Source organism: Eptesicus fuscus, chromosome 21 (assembly GCF_027574615.1).
Source record: "Eptesicus fuscus isolate TK198812 chromosome 21, DD_ASM_mEF_20220401, whole genome shotgun sequence".
NCBI classification, from domain to species: Eukaryota; Metazoa; Chordata; class Mammalia; order Chiroptera; family Vespertilionidae; genus Eptesicus; species Eptesicus fuscus.
In genome coordinates this window covers 44,048,047-44,060,817 of record NC_072493.1, presented here as the reverse complement: position 1 = coordinate 44,060,817, position 12,771 = coordinate 44,048,047, and the positions used below count along the sequence as shown (strand labels likewise).

The following is a 12,771-nucleotide window of genomic DNA, read 5'->3' as shown; positions in this document are numbered from 1 at the left end:
ACTGAGCCTGCTCAGCCCTGGGGTAGCCAACCACCAATGGGGTGGGCACGGCGGGGTGGGGGCGTTGCCTGGGGGCCCCGGATCTCGTGTGTATGGCTGGCTGCAGGCCGCGGTCTCCTTCCTGTGCCCCATCTCTGTGCGGTCGGTCGTGTGCATCCCCTGCCTCGCCCTGGGTGTGGGCGGAGCCGGGCCAGGCGGGCGGGGGCGGGGAGGGGGCCACTGACGCCTTTCCCCTCCCTGGCTGCTGGCTGACTTGCTTCTGAAGCTTGATGGATGGGATTGGCCCAGGGAGGTGAGAGAAGAGGGGAGGGGAGGGGAGGGACGGGGTCAGGCATGGGAAGGAAGGGGTGCCTGGGGGTGTATGGACGTGAGCGTGTGCACGGCCAGAACCGGTTTCCGGGGCGTGGACGTCTTCCGCAGGCGAGCGCCCCTGTACCGTCTCCCCGGGTGTGTTCTCGCCCATGTGTCTCTGTGGGTGTGCATGGCACGTGTCCGTACGCATGTGTGACGGGGGGCCCTGGATGTATAGCCCTGTGCATATCCGTGCCGGGCGGAGGGCCTGGCCCGCGGACAGGGGTGCGTTGGGGCCGTCTGCACGAGGAGGCTGGCGGTGCAGCTGGCTCTGCGCATCTGTTTCCCTGAGTCTGTGCGTCTGAGAACGAGGGCAAGTGTTTCTCGAGATGGCAGCGTGTCTGCTCGCTGCGTGTGGACAGGCGGGTCTCTGCACACGTCGGTCCCTCTCCGTGCATGTCACTGTCCGGGCGCATTAGCACCTGCAGTCGTGTGCATGCCTTTGCATCCGTCTGACTGATCTGCAATTCAGGACCTGGGGTGTTGGGGGAGAGGGCCCGGGGGTTGGGGGGGACTCTAGGACTTGGGCTTCCCGAAGGGCCAGGCTGTGGGGGAGGGGTGGTCCTAATTGGGCATCAAAGATGACACCCGCCCTTGTCCCTCCCCCCCCCCCCCAATCAGGGAAGGGTCTCCCTGTTCGTAGCATCCTTCCATTAAATGTGTCCAAACCTCCGTGTCTGTGTTCTGCCAGTGGGGATGGGGTGGGGTGGGGAGGAAGAGGAAGGACGAGGTGGGGAGAGAGGGAGGGGCTGGGGGTTGCCACCCTGCGCCCCAAGTGTCAGAGGCGCTTGACCGGTGTGTGTCTCCGCCTGGCGCGTCTCCGGCTCTGGGCACCGGGTGAGTATGGAGGTCCTCCCCACCCCGAGTCTCCCATCAGCCTCTGCTTCTTGTCTCCATCAGTGTCTCCCTGGGCCTCTCCTTGGCCTTGGTTCCGGGGGCCGCTTGCTCTACGTGCCAGATGGGGGTGGTCCCCCTGGCCCTCAACTGTCCTGTCCAGTGCTTACCCTCCCCTCCTTCTCCACTTCCTGTGCCCCTGGAATGCGCTGCGTGTGTGTGTGTGTGTGTGTGTGTGTGTGTGTGTGTGCTGTGTCCGAGCCTCCTGCCTGCCCTGCCCTGCCCTGCCCGACCCTTTCTGTGGCCGCCTGTCCTGTCCCGTGTGTGCGCCTTGCATCCCGCAGGAGCTGGGGGTGCGGGCCCTCCCGGCCTGCAGCCTGTGCGCCCTCTCTCCTCTCCCGCGGGTCCCAGGGAGGTGAAGTGTGGGTACGCCCCTCCGCCTGGGGTTCTTTGGGGGAGGGTTGTCTCTCTGCCTTGGGGCCCGGTCTGAATGTCCTGACCTTCCCTTTCCGGCCCTTCCAGATTGCATTGGGGTGCTCTGTCTGTCTGCCTGTGGTGGGGGGCTGCGTGTCCCCGCCGGGGCCTCTCTCACCGCGGGGTCCCTGCCCTGGGAGTGGGCTCGGTCGGCGCGGCCCTGCACGCGGTCTCCAGGCATCTTGTGTGCGTTGTGTCCCTCTCCCGCTCTCCCTCGCTCTGCACCTGCGCGGGAGGGCTCTGGAGGGAGAGGGGGTTAAGGGGGGGCCCAGACCGGAAGTGCCTCCCCCTTCCCCCCGCGCCTCGCCCCTCCCCCTTCTCCCGCCAAGGGGGCCCCGCGTTCCCCTCCTGGCCCCCTCCCCCCGGCCCGGCCCCCTCCGCCGCTGCCGCCGGGCGCAGGACGCCAAGGGGTTAAGCCTCGGCCGCCGCCGCCTCCGGAGCTGTCCGCGGTGCTGAAGCCGGCGCGTCCGCGGTCCCTGCGCTCCCGCGGCGGCCCGACCCGCGCCCCGCGCCCCCCGGCATGTGAGCCCCCGGCCCTGCCCTCCCCACCGCGGGAGGGTGCGCGCCCCCTCCCCCTCCCGGCGCGGGTCAGCATGAGGCGGGGCCTGGGGGCCCGGACACGGGGGTTCGGCCGAGCGGGGACGGGGACTCGGCGGCGGCGGCGGCGGGGGCGGCCGGGACCCGGACCCGGACCCGGACCCGGGCCAGGGCCGCGGCGGCGATGGCTTTGTCTGCGGTCGGCGGCGGCGGGGGTCTCGGGGGCGGCCCCAGCGGGGGCTCCCTGCCGCAGCCGCCCCCCGCGCTCTCCTCCAGCTGGCCGGCCCTGGGGCCCCGGCGGCGCAGCGTCTGGTACATCTACAGGTACGAGCGCTCCCCGGGCGGCGGGCCCGGCCTGTGACGACCCTTCCCCGCCGCTGCCCGCCCCCCGCCTCCTCCCCACCCCCAGGGCGCCCCCTCCTCCACCGTCCCCCCTAACCTTCTCTGAACGTAAACCCTTCTCGGCGCCTCTTCTCCATCCTCTCATCCTTTTCCTGGGGCCGCGCACCGCCCCCCCCACAACCCAGGAGTCTTTCCTCTACCCTCTCACAGGCCCTTCTTGGCCCCCCTCAATCTTCCTCCAAGACCTTCCCCCCCCAAACGGGCCCCACTTCGGGGTTTGGAACCCATTCGCCCTTTCTGCCCCCCTCAGCACCCCCACTCCGTGGAGCCCTCCCCTTGGGGAGCCACAGTGGCTCTCCCCGAGGCGTCTATACCCCAGGCCCCTGCTCCTCTGATCCCCGTTTCCCCACACCCCTTCCCGGAGTTGGCAAGTCCCCCCATTCATACCCCTCTCTTCCATTCACAGTCACCCCCCCCCCCATCACACACGCATCTCGCCCGGCCTCCTCTCCCCTCCGCTTTTTCCGCTGCGTGTCACTTGCGACTGTGCGTGTGTCAGTGTGGCTGTGTCAGTGTGCATGCGTGTGTGTGACGGCCTGCAGCTGTGTGTGAGAGAGAGAGAGAGAGAGAGGGAGGGAGGGAGGGAGAGTAGGATGGGAGATGGTGGGGTCCCAGCCCACCCCCCAGCTGTGTCCATCTGTGTGTCCCTGTTTGACGGCGTCTGTCTCTGTGTGACTTGGAGCGATAGAGAGGCTGTCTGGGGACTGTGTGTGTGTGTGTGTGTGTGTGTGTGTGTGTCCCAGGCACTGCGGCTCTTTCCCCACACCCACCCTCCCGTGCCAGGCCTGCCCCCCCCCCCCAGCCCTCTGTGTCTCTGTGTCTCTGTACCCACCCCCCTGCCCCCAGGGGGCTGTGCTGTGAGGGGCACGTGTGTGCAGCCATGGCTGAGCTTCAGCACGGGGAGCTGCATCTGCTGTGTGTACCACTTCCCGGCCTGGAGGGGGGCTGCCTCCCTGCACGGGGACCTCTGCGCCCGCCCCGGAGGTGCCCGTGGAGATGGGTACACGGGGAGGGGCTGAGGGCCAGGCCTGTGGGCTCCTGAGTGTGAGAGGGACCTTCGGGTGGGGGCGGGGGGAGTGGACGCTGCTGCAGTCCCCGCGTGTGGGATCCAGTGAACAAGAGGCGGCTGCGGAGCTCCGAGGCCCCTGGGGTCGCCGCGGGATGGCCGGGGGGGGGGGGGGGGGGGAGAACATTGTGTGTGTTCCTGCCTGGCAGGTAGTCAGCAGCACGGATCATGAATGGGGTGCTGCGTGGGTAGCAAGACTGGAGCAGGGGGTGGGGTTAGTGGGTCCGGGTGGGAGGGTGTCGGGGTGGAACGGCGCACACGGAAGTGGGGGAATGGGACACTGGAGCATGGCGGGTGCGTGGAGCGTGCGGAGCAATGGGGTAAGGAGGGAATGCAGGGCAAGTGAGGGGGTTGGGGTGGGATTTAGGCTGCGCAGACAGAGGGTGCAGGAGACGTAAATGAAATGCAGCTGCAAGAAGCTGGAGGGGGGAGAGGTGTGTGATGGAGTGAGTTGAGGATGCAGAAGGAGGAAGAGGCTCTCACGGATAATGGGGGGCGGGGTAGGGAACCAGGGAGTATGAGAGGAACTGAGGGTGCTGTAGGGGACACAGTGGGGTTCATGCAGAGGTGCAGGAGGACGTGGGCAGGATGAGGGCAAGGGAGCGGGGAGAGGTGGTGTAAGGGCGGGGGAGAGGTCATAGGAATCTGAGGAGGACCCTTGAGAAAGGGGGCGTGGGGTGTACCTGCAAGATCTCCTAAGTCTTTGGGAGATCATGGGGAGAGGTGGAGGGGCGGCCCCAGGTGTGATGAGGGCTGTGGGAAGTGAGGGCTGATGGCGGTGGGTTAGAGTGGAGGGGAGCTGTCAGATGACACGGAGGAGCAGGGAGCAAGCTGTAGAGATGGGGGACGCACAGGAGTGAGGAGGGGGTACATAGTCTCAGGAAGCCATATGGGGCACGAGGGCAGTTGGGAAGTCAAGGAGAATGCGGTGGGATGAGGGAGACCCCACGTCTAGTGGGGACCGGGTGCGAGAGTCACAGGGGTGGGGAGGAGAGAGGAGCATGTACGTGACGGGGATGCATGAGAGGGAGGGACAGAAGGGGTGCTGCGATGACCTGGGGGTGTTTGGACATGGCTGGGGTATAGGGATTGCCTGTTGGGGGGGATTCAAATCTTGGCTTTGACGCTCTTCTAGCTGCTGTGATTTTTGAGCAAGTTATTTCTCTGTGCCTCAACTTTCCTCATCTGTAAAATGGGAACAGTCACAGCCAACCCCTCTTCCCCAGGGGCGTTGTGAGGACTCAATGAATAAATCAGTGGGAAGTGCTCGGAACGTGGTCTGGCCTTCAGGAGCGGCTCGGTAACTGCCGCCCGCCCGTTGTTGTGCCGTCGGCATAGCCTGGGGTGAAGTGCAGCCACCGGAGGGGCAGGTGTAGTGGATGGGGGGCAGGTGCGTGTGGGCTTGAGGAGTCTGGGTGCTGCGGAGAGAGTGGAGGCAGCGATACCGCCGTCCCCCAGGAGCTCAGGGCGGGCGGGCGCTGAGATACAGGGGATATGTTTGAGTTTCCTAGGAATGTGAGCATTACCTAAACCCGTGGTCGGCACGCGCTATTATTAGTACGTGTTGGGGTGTTGAAGAAGGTCATTCACTCTGTGACCTCGGGCCAATTGCTTAACCTCTCTGAGCCTCTGTTTCCCCGACCTGTCAAGTGGAAACAGCCCTCGCACCCACCTGGGGGCTGGCTGTGGAGAAGGCTGAGCTATTTCGCTTGCAAAGGCTCCGGGCACCGCCTTGCGCACAGCAAGCCCTTCTTGGCGTGCCCTGGCCAAGGGGGTTTCTGCTTTATATTGGAGGCTGGGGTGTGTGGGAAGGCTTGTGTGTGGAGGGAGGGTCAGGATAACCTGGGGGTGAACCAGAGGTTCCAGGGGCAGGGGGAGGACCTGGGGGAGGTAGGGGTTTGGAGAGCCGGAGGGCACTGCTGGCCCCAGGGGGGCCCTGGAGACCTGGAAGGGATGTGAGGGTCGCCAGGGCCGCAGGGCTCAGAGGAGGAGGTGCCAGGGGGTGCGGTGGGGACAAGGGCGTCAGAGCGCATGCGTGGTCAGGAGCAGGCAGCTCTGGCCTCTCGACCAGTTCCTGTTGGCCCTGTCCACTCGCTGTTCGAGCCTCCTCAGCCTCCTTTCTCCCTTCCCATCCGTCCCTCCACTCCCCCCCCTCACTCCTTTCAACCCCTCCACCCTCCTCTTCCCACTCCCCCTCCCCCCAGCAGCAAAGGTGGCTGATAAAGGGCCGAATATGGGATCAGGAAGGCGTGGTGGGTGTGGTGTGGGCACGTGTGCTGGACCCTGTGAACTTGAGCAAGGGCGGTGGCTGGGGTGAGTCTCCCTGTACACACACCTGGTGGGGCGCACACGGGTTACAATATCGGAGTGGGGGTCGGGGGGTGGGGGAGGGGATGAGGGCAGGCGCAGAGCACTGTCGCTATGGTACAAACGTAGGGATTTGACGGTGGAAGTCTTTGGGGATCGTGAGAGTGTACGGGGTGCTTGTGTGGTGGGGGGGGGTGGGTATCAAAATATAGGAGGAGCACGTGAGGTATTCCTGGTGTGTGCTGGGATGTGTTCGGGGGCGTGCTATGGGAGTATACTGAGATCACAGTGAGGGGGCGTCATGATCGGAGCGTCCTGGGATGTGTGGGGCTGTTACTGAAATATACTGGCGTATTCACGGAGGGCTGTTTAGCCGACTCTGTGTGGGTAGGTAATTGGTGTGCGCGGGGAGCGCACGCGCTATTATTAGTACGTGTTGGGGCCGGTGGAGATCATCGGGAGATGTTGGGGGGGGTCTGCGTGTGCGCTGGGGGGGTCCCACACAGCAGTGCTGGATGCTGGGGTGCAGCCGGCCATGCGTTCTGCTTGCCTTGGAGTTCTCGGATGGGGTTGGAGCCAGGGTGCCTGGCTGTGCCTGCTGCACCCCGGGGTGCCTGGAATGGAACGGGTGTGTGATGTTGAGGTGCACGCGTGACGTCGAGCTTTGGGGGCCGGGTCTGAGCTGGCCCGGGCGGGCGGGCGGGCGCTGAGATACAGGGAATATGTTTGAGTTTCCTAGGAATGTGAGCATTACCTAAACCCGTGGTCGGCAAACTGCGGCTCGAGAGCCACATGCGGCTCTTTGGCCCCTTGAGTGTGGCTCTTCCACAAAATACCACGGCCTGGGCGAGTCTATTTTGAAGAAGTGGCGTTAGAAGAAGTTTAAGTTTAAAAAATTTGGCTCTCCAAAGAAATTTCAATCGTTGTCCTGTTGATATTTGGCTCTGGTGACGAATGAGTTTGCCGACCGCTGACCTAAACGTGCGAGCAGGTCTTCAGGGGCCTTGCTGAGACCCACCCCCACATCCAGGGGGGATGGAATTTGCATTTTGCTAGAACCCACCGGCTGGGCGCAGGAGGTACATTTGAGGCACACCAGGGAACAGAGACGTCCCGCTGTCCACCGGAACCTTCCGCGGCCACGAAATGGCCTGCACCTGCGTGGCTGTCCAGCGTGGCAGCCACTGACCTCAGGCTGAAATGTAGCTAGTGAGACTGAGGGACTGAATGGTTCCATTTAACTTTTAATTAATTTGCATATAAATAGCCACATGCCGCTAGCAGCCACCATATTGGACAGTGCCGAATAAGCAATGTTACAGTAAGCTTGGGGACCTGGGGAGGTGTTGCTATAGTGTGTGTGTGTGTGTGTGTATGTGTATATATATAGTCAGGGAGTTAGGAGAGGCATCATCAAAGTACACGTGTCCTCTTGACTTAAAAACTTGAGCCGAAACCGCTTTGGTTCAGTGGATAGAGTGTCGGCCTGCGGACCGAGGGGTCCCAGGTTCGATTCTGGTCAAGGGCACGTACCTTGGTTGTGGACACACCAGTAGGGGGTGTGCAGGAGGCAGCTGATCGATGTTTCTAACTCTCTGTCCCTCTCCCTTCCTCTCTGTAAAAAATCAATAAAATATATTTAAAAAAAAAAAAAAAAACTTGACCAGAGACAAGGAAAGCATTCTACTGGGCGTGTTGACGTGCTGGGCACTGTACTAAATATTATAGGTACTTCGCTGCCACAGCATCATGGCAGGTAGAGCCTGCTGCTACAGATGCCCGGCCGGCGTGGCTCCGTGGTTGAGCATCGACCTATAACCAGGAGGTCACGGTTCAATTCCCGGTCAAGGGCACATGCCCAGGTTGTGGGCTCGATCCCCAATGTGAGGAGCACAGGAGGCGGCTGATCAATGATTCTCTCTCATCATTGATGTTTCTATCTCTCTCTTCCTTCCTCTCTGAAGTCAATAAAATATATTTTAAAAAAAGATGAGGAACCTGAGACCCAAAAGGTGCAAGTCCAGGCTCAAGGTCACAGACAGGAAGTGGCTAGCAGGGGTTGGAGCCAGGCTGTCTGGGGACCTGGCAGTGTACCTCCCGGTCCCTGGCGCACAGTGGGCTCGGGAGCCGCTTGCTGAATGGATGGGTGGATGGATGGCGGATGGATGAATGAGGAAAGAGTGAGTGGGAGAGCAGGCACCCGGGCTCGGCGGGGGAGGCCTGTCAGCGCTGCCGCGAGCAGGAGCAGACGCTGCCGCTCGGAGTGGGTGAGGAAGATCCTAGGTGGGATGGATGGTCCTGGAGCCGGGGCATGGGCCACTGGGTTGCCGGTGGGGCTCGGCTCCGAGTCTCATGATCCCTTCTCCACCCACCCCACCCCCGCCCCTCCTGCCCTCCCCACCAGCGATTACATCATCAAGGAGAAGACGGTTCTGCTGCAGAAGAAGGACAGCGAGGGGTTTGGGTTCGTGCTCCGGGGGGCCAAGGGTGAGTGCCGGCCGGGAGGGGCCGGGGGATGGCGTGGGGGGGGGGAGGAGGGACCCCAGCCCGCCCACACCCCCAACCCCAGGGTGCCGGTCCCTCAGCCACGGCGAAGCCTCCGTGACTTGGGTCTGAGCCCCATCCCCTGCTCGGCCTCTCCACCCCCTCCCCTCCCCTCCGACCCCGCCGGCTCCTCCCATCTGCAGCGCAGACCCCCATCGAGGAGTTCACCCCCACCCCGGCCTTCCCGGCCCTGCAGTATCTGGAGTCGGTGGACGAGGGCGGCGTGGCATGGCGCGCTGGACTGCGCATGGGCGACTTCCTCATCGAGGTGAGTCCTGGCCCCCAGCCCCAGCGGCCTCTCCAAGCCCCGGCCCCTGGCGCACCCGCCACAGACACCCCTCTCTCCCCTGGGACCCCGGTGACGCATCTCGGGGCCCCTCGAGGGCTCCCCAGCCTCTGCTTTCTTCGTGGATTTACTCCGAAGGCCTTTCTGAAGCGCTGTCCCCCCGCAGGGGCACGTCCTCTCTCTCTCTCTCTCTCTCTCTCTCTCTCTCTCTCTCTCTCTCAATGTGAGCGGGACAGAGAGGAAGAGAGGGGGTGAGTGGGGTGGGTTCAGTCCCTCCCACAGCCCCATGGCCAGGAGAGTCACAGGAACAGGGAGGTGGGGCCTCGCCAGGACGGAGGGTGGAGGGGAGGGTCCGAGGGAGGGAGGAGAGGCCCACGGGGCACCCCCCTCACCTCCCAGGGTGGTCGGGGGTGTCTGTGCCACAGGTGAACGGGCAGAATGTGGTGAAGGTGGGCCACCGCCAGGTGGTGAACATGATCCGCCAGGGGGGCAACACGCTGATGGTGAAGGTGGTGATGGTCACGCGGCACCCCGACATGGAGGAGGCCGTCCCCAAGAAAGGTGAGCCTCCCCGCCGCGTGGCCAGGCCGCCCGGCCGACTCTCAGGAGCCCTCCAGACCCCCGGCCTTCCCTTCCTCACGGCTGCCTGCCCGCCGCCCTTCGGGGAGAAACTGAGGCAGGGCGCTTTCCTCGCTGCCGGTGGCGGCTCTCCGAGCTCCGGGAGCACTGCGGTGGTGGCTGGCGGGGGGTGTCACGGGGCTTCTCCCCACGCTGCTGAGGCCTGACCCCCACCGTCCGTCCCCTTTTTAGCACCCCAGCAGGCTAAGCGGCTCCCGCCCCCAGCCATCTCCCTGCGTTCCAAGTCCATGACCTCAGAGCTGGAGGAGATGGGTGAGCCTGCGGGGCTGCCAGGCCCAGCGTGAGGGCGAGGGGCCGCGGGCGGGCGTCCTCGAGTCCGTTAGTGTTGTCAGTGGCCAGGGCTCCTCGTCCTCCTCCTGTCCCCGTCCACGGGCCGGGCTCTCTCCAGCCTGCGTGTGTGTCGCTGGGAAAGGGGCGTCTGAGAGTCGACTTTTCTCTGTCCCTCTTGCATTTGTTTCTCTGTCGGGGTGTCCCCCCGCCCCCCACCTCCGGGTCTGTGTGTCCCACGCGGCTGCGAGTCCGTCTCCTGGTCTCCTGCCCCGCCCGTCCATCCGTCCCACCCCTGTCCTCCGCCACCTGCCACCAGCCGCCCCGCCCCCACTCGCAGAGAGGAGGGCCTGCCCCCCCCTCCAGGCAGCGTGGACCTGCGGGGTCCGACTTCCACTGACAGGGGCGGGGCCGGCAGCTGACAGCCCCGCCCCCCCCCCCCGGGGCCATGAGGGAGGCGGGCGTTCCAGACAGGGGGCCCCTCGCCTCCCCCTGAAGTCCTAACTCTTGGCTCCTCTGCTGCCTCTCCCCCGGGCTAGTCTCCCCCTGGAAGAAGAAGAGTGGTGAGTGGGCACAGGACTGGCGGGAGGGCCCCCATCCCGACCCCTCCCCGCCCCGGCCCCTCACTGCCCCACTCGCGCTTGCGCACACCCGCGGGGCCACGCCCATGAGGCCACGCCCCGCAGGCCACGCCCCCGCCGGCCACGCCCCCGGCCGAGCGCTCCGCCCCGCCCCCCGGGGTGCCCCTGGGCCACAGCCGCCTCCTTTGCCCACAGAGTATGAGCAGCAGCCGGCGCCCGTGCCCAGCATGGAGAAAAAGCGGACCGTGTACCAGATGGCGCTCAGTAAGTGGCCCACCCGCTCCCCGGGCTGCCCAGGGCCCCCCGACCCCCCACGCCGCGCCCCCTGCGGCGCCGCGTCCACTCGGTCCCTCACCCGCCCGCTGACCACCCTCACACCCAGCCTTGCCCCCCTGTCAAGTCTAAGCTGCCACCTCCCACGATGGCCGGCCTGTTCGCGCCCTCACTCCTTCCCATGGCTGGAGACTGTGTCTCCACTGGGGCTACACACACACACACACACACACACACACACACACCGTGGAGATAGGTGGCCTTTCCCGGTTCTCACCAGCCACTGTGTGGGCTCCAGGCTGCTCGGTCTCTGCTGGGGTGGGGGGGGGGGCGGGTGGGGGCCGGGCAAAGCATCTCCATTTCGCTGTGTCCCACCCTCTCTGCCTCCCCCAGACAAACTGGACGAAATTCTGGCGGCAGCTCAGCAGACCATCAGTGCGAGCGAGAGCCCTGGGCCTGGGGGCCTGGCCTCCCTGGGCAAACACCGGCCCAAAGGCTTCTTCGCCACCGAGGTAGGCGTGGGGTGTGGGGAACCGGGGTCTTGGGGGAAGGAATCTTGACGGGCGCACACGCCAACCTGGAGCCGCCATCCCTGTCCTTGCAAACACTTCCTGGGGTCCACTCCTTCCACCCCCCACTCTGGGGCCTCCTTTCCTCTCTGCCCATCCTCTTCCTCCTTGTCTGCCCCGCTCCCCCAGATCCGTCTCTGGTCCCCTCCCTCCACTCTCCATTCCTGCTCCCCATGCTCTCTCCCTCCCATCCATCTCTGCCCCACCTCGAAGGTCTCAGGAAGATAAACCCGTCCTGATGGAGATCCCTGGCTCAGGCCCAGCACGCAGTAGGTGCTCACCAAGTGGTAGTTACTGAAATATTCATTATGACCTCTGTCTTGGCCCTGCCTGCTTCTCCCCACGCGGGAGGCGGACTGGAGCCGGTGTGGGTTGTATGTGGGACACGACGTTTTACATGGGTCATGTCATGCAATCCTTAGGAGCATCCTGTGAGGGCACGGTAGCCCATTTACAGAGGGGAGGAACACGGAGGCTCAGAGAGGGAGCCCGATCTCAGCCCGGGCAGTCAGGCCACTGGGTCCATGGTCCAGCCACCGCCTTCAGCCCTGCTTCTCCTGGTGGGGCCTGCTGGTCCCTCCCTGGCTGGGGTCCCCACTGAGCTGCACCCCTCCATGGGAGCACATTCCCCGCCAGCCCCTCCCCCCACCCTCCGGAGGTCACACCCTGCCCTGCCTCTCTCTCAGCACTTTTTTCTTCTCAGCCCAGGCCCTGCTCTCTGTCCCTGACCCCTGAACCCCTCTTCTCACAAGCCATACCCACCACCTGGTGGCCCAGGGGCCATTCACTCTGAAATAGGTTCTTTGGCTTCCAGGGGGTGGGGGGTGGGGGGACATGGACCCCTTTAACATAGTGCTGTGAATGATGCTTATAAAGGCATTATGAGGCCTGGCTGGTTTGCTCAGTGGTTAGAGGGTTCGTCCTTGAACTGAAGGGTCACAGGTTTGATTCCGGTCAAGGGCACGTACCTCAGTGGCAGGCTCGATCCCTGGCCCTGGTCCGGACATGTGTGGGAGGCAACCAATCGATGCGTGTCTCTCACATCAGTGTTTCTCTGTCTTTCCCCCTCCCTTCCACTCTCTCTAAAAGTCAATGGAAAAAATAGCCTCTGGAAAGGATTAACAAAAGCATACGATAACTTGCATAAGGTAACAAAAGAAGCCAGTGATACTGAAATGCACTTATCAAAATATTTTGAAAAAGCAAATTTATGATCTAGTCCTATCAGTGCCTTTTTGCCACGTTAGCCAGCAGGATCTGGTGGCGGACCTTACACTCTAACCTCAAAGACAGAGAAGCATAACACACTGTTTTGAGACACTGTAGCCACGGCGATGGGGTTTGGTAATATCCGTGATTTCTGTTGGGGCTACAGTCACAGGTCTTGCGTGGCCTGCATTTCTAATTGAGGGAATGTTGCATTTTATTTTTTTTAAATATGTTTTTATTGATTTTTCAGAGAGAGAGAGGGAGGGAGAGGGATGAGAGAGGAACATCATTGATTGGCTTCCTCCTGCACACCCCCTACTGGGGATCAAGCCCACAACTGGGGCCTGTGCCCTGACTGGGAATTGAACCAGTGACCTCTTGGTTCCTGGTTCAACGCTCAACCGCTGAGCATTTTAATTGGAGGATAATGAA

General features: G+C 63.6%; 1 protein-coding gene across 1 annotated transcript in view; it reads left to right on the top strand.

Annotated features, from left to right (window-relative positions):
* The window catches only part of SHANK1 (SH3 and multiple ankyrin repeat domains 1), a 48,510-nt gene that overhangs the window by 19,287 nt on the left and 16,452 nt on the right, over positions 1-12,771 (top strand). The window contains exons 14-20 of the mRNA XM_054710672.1: positions 266-292; positions 8,376-8,458; positions 8,659-8,783; positions 9,227-9,362; positions 9,612-9,692; positions 10,484-10,552; positions 10,955-11,073. Coding sequence (XP_054566647.1) covers positions 266-292; positions 8,376-8,458; positions 8,659-8,783; positions 9,227-9,362; positions 9,612-9,692; positions 10,484-10,552; positions 10,955-11,073 — 640 coding nt within the window. The remainder of the gene's footprint in view (positions 1-265; positions 293-8,375; positions 8,459-8,658; positions 8,784-9,226; positions 9,363-9,611; positions 9,693-10,483; positions 10,553-10,954; positions 11,074-12,771) is intronic.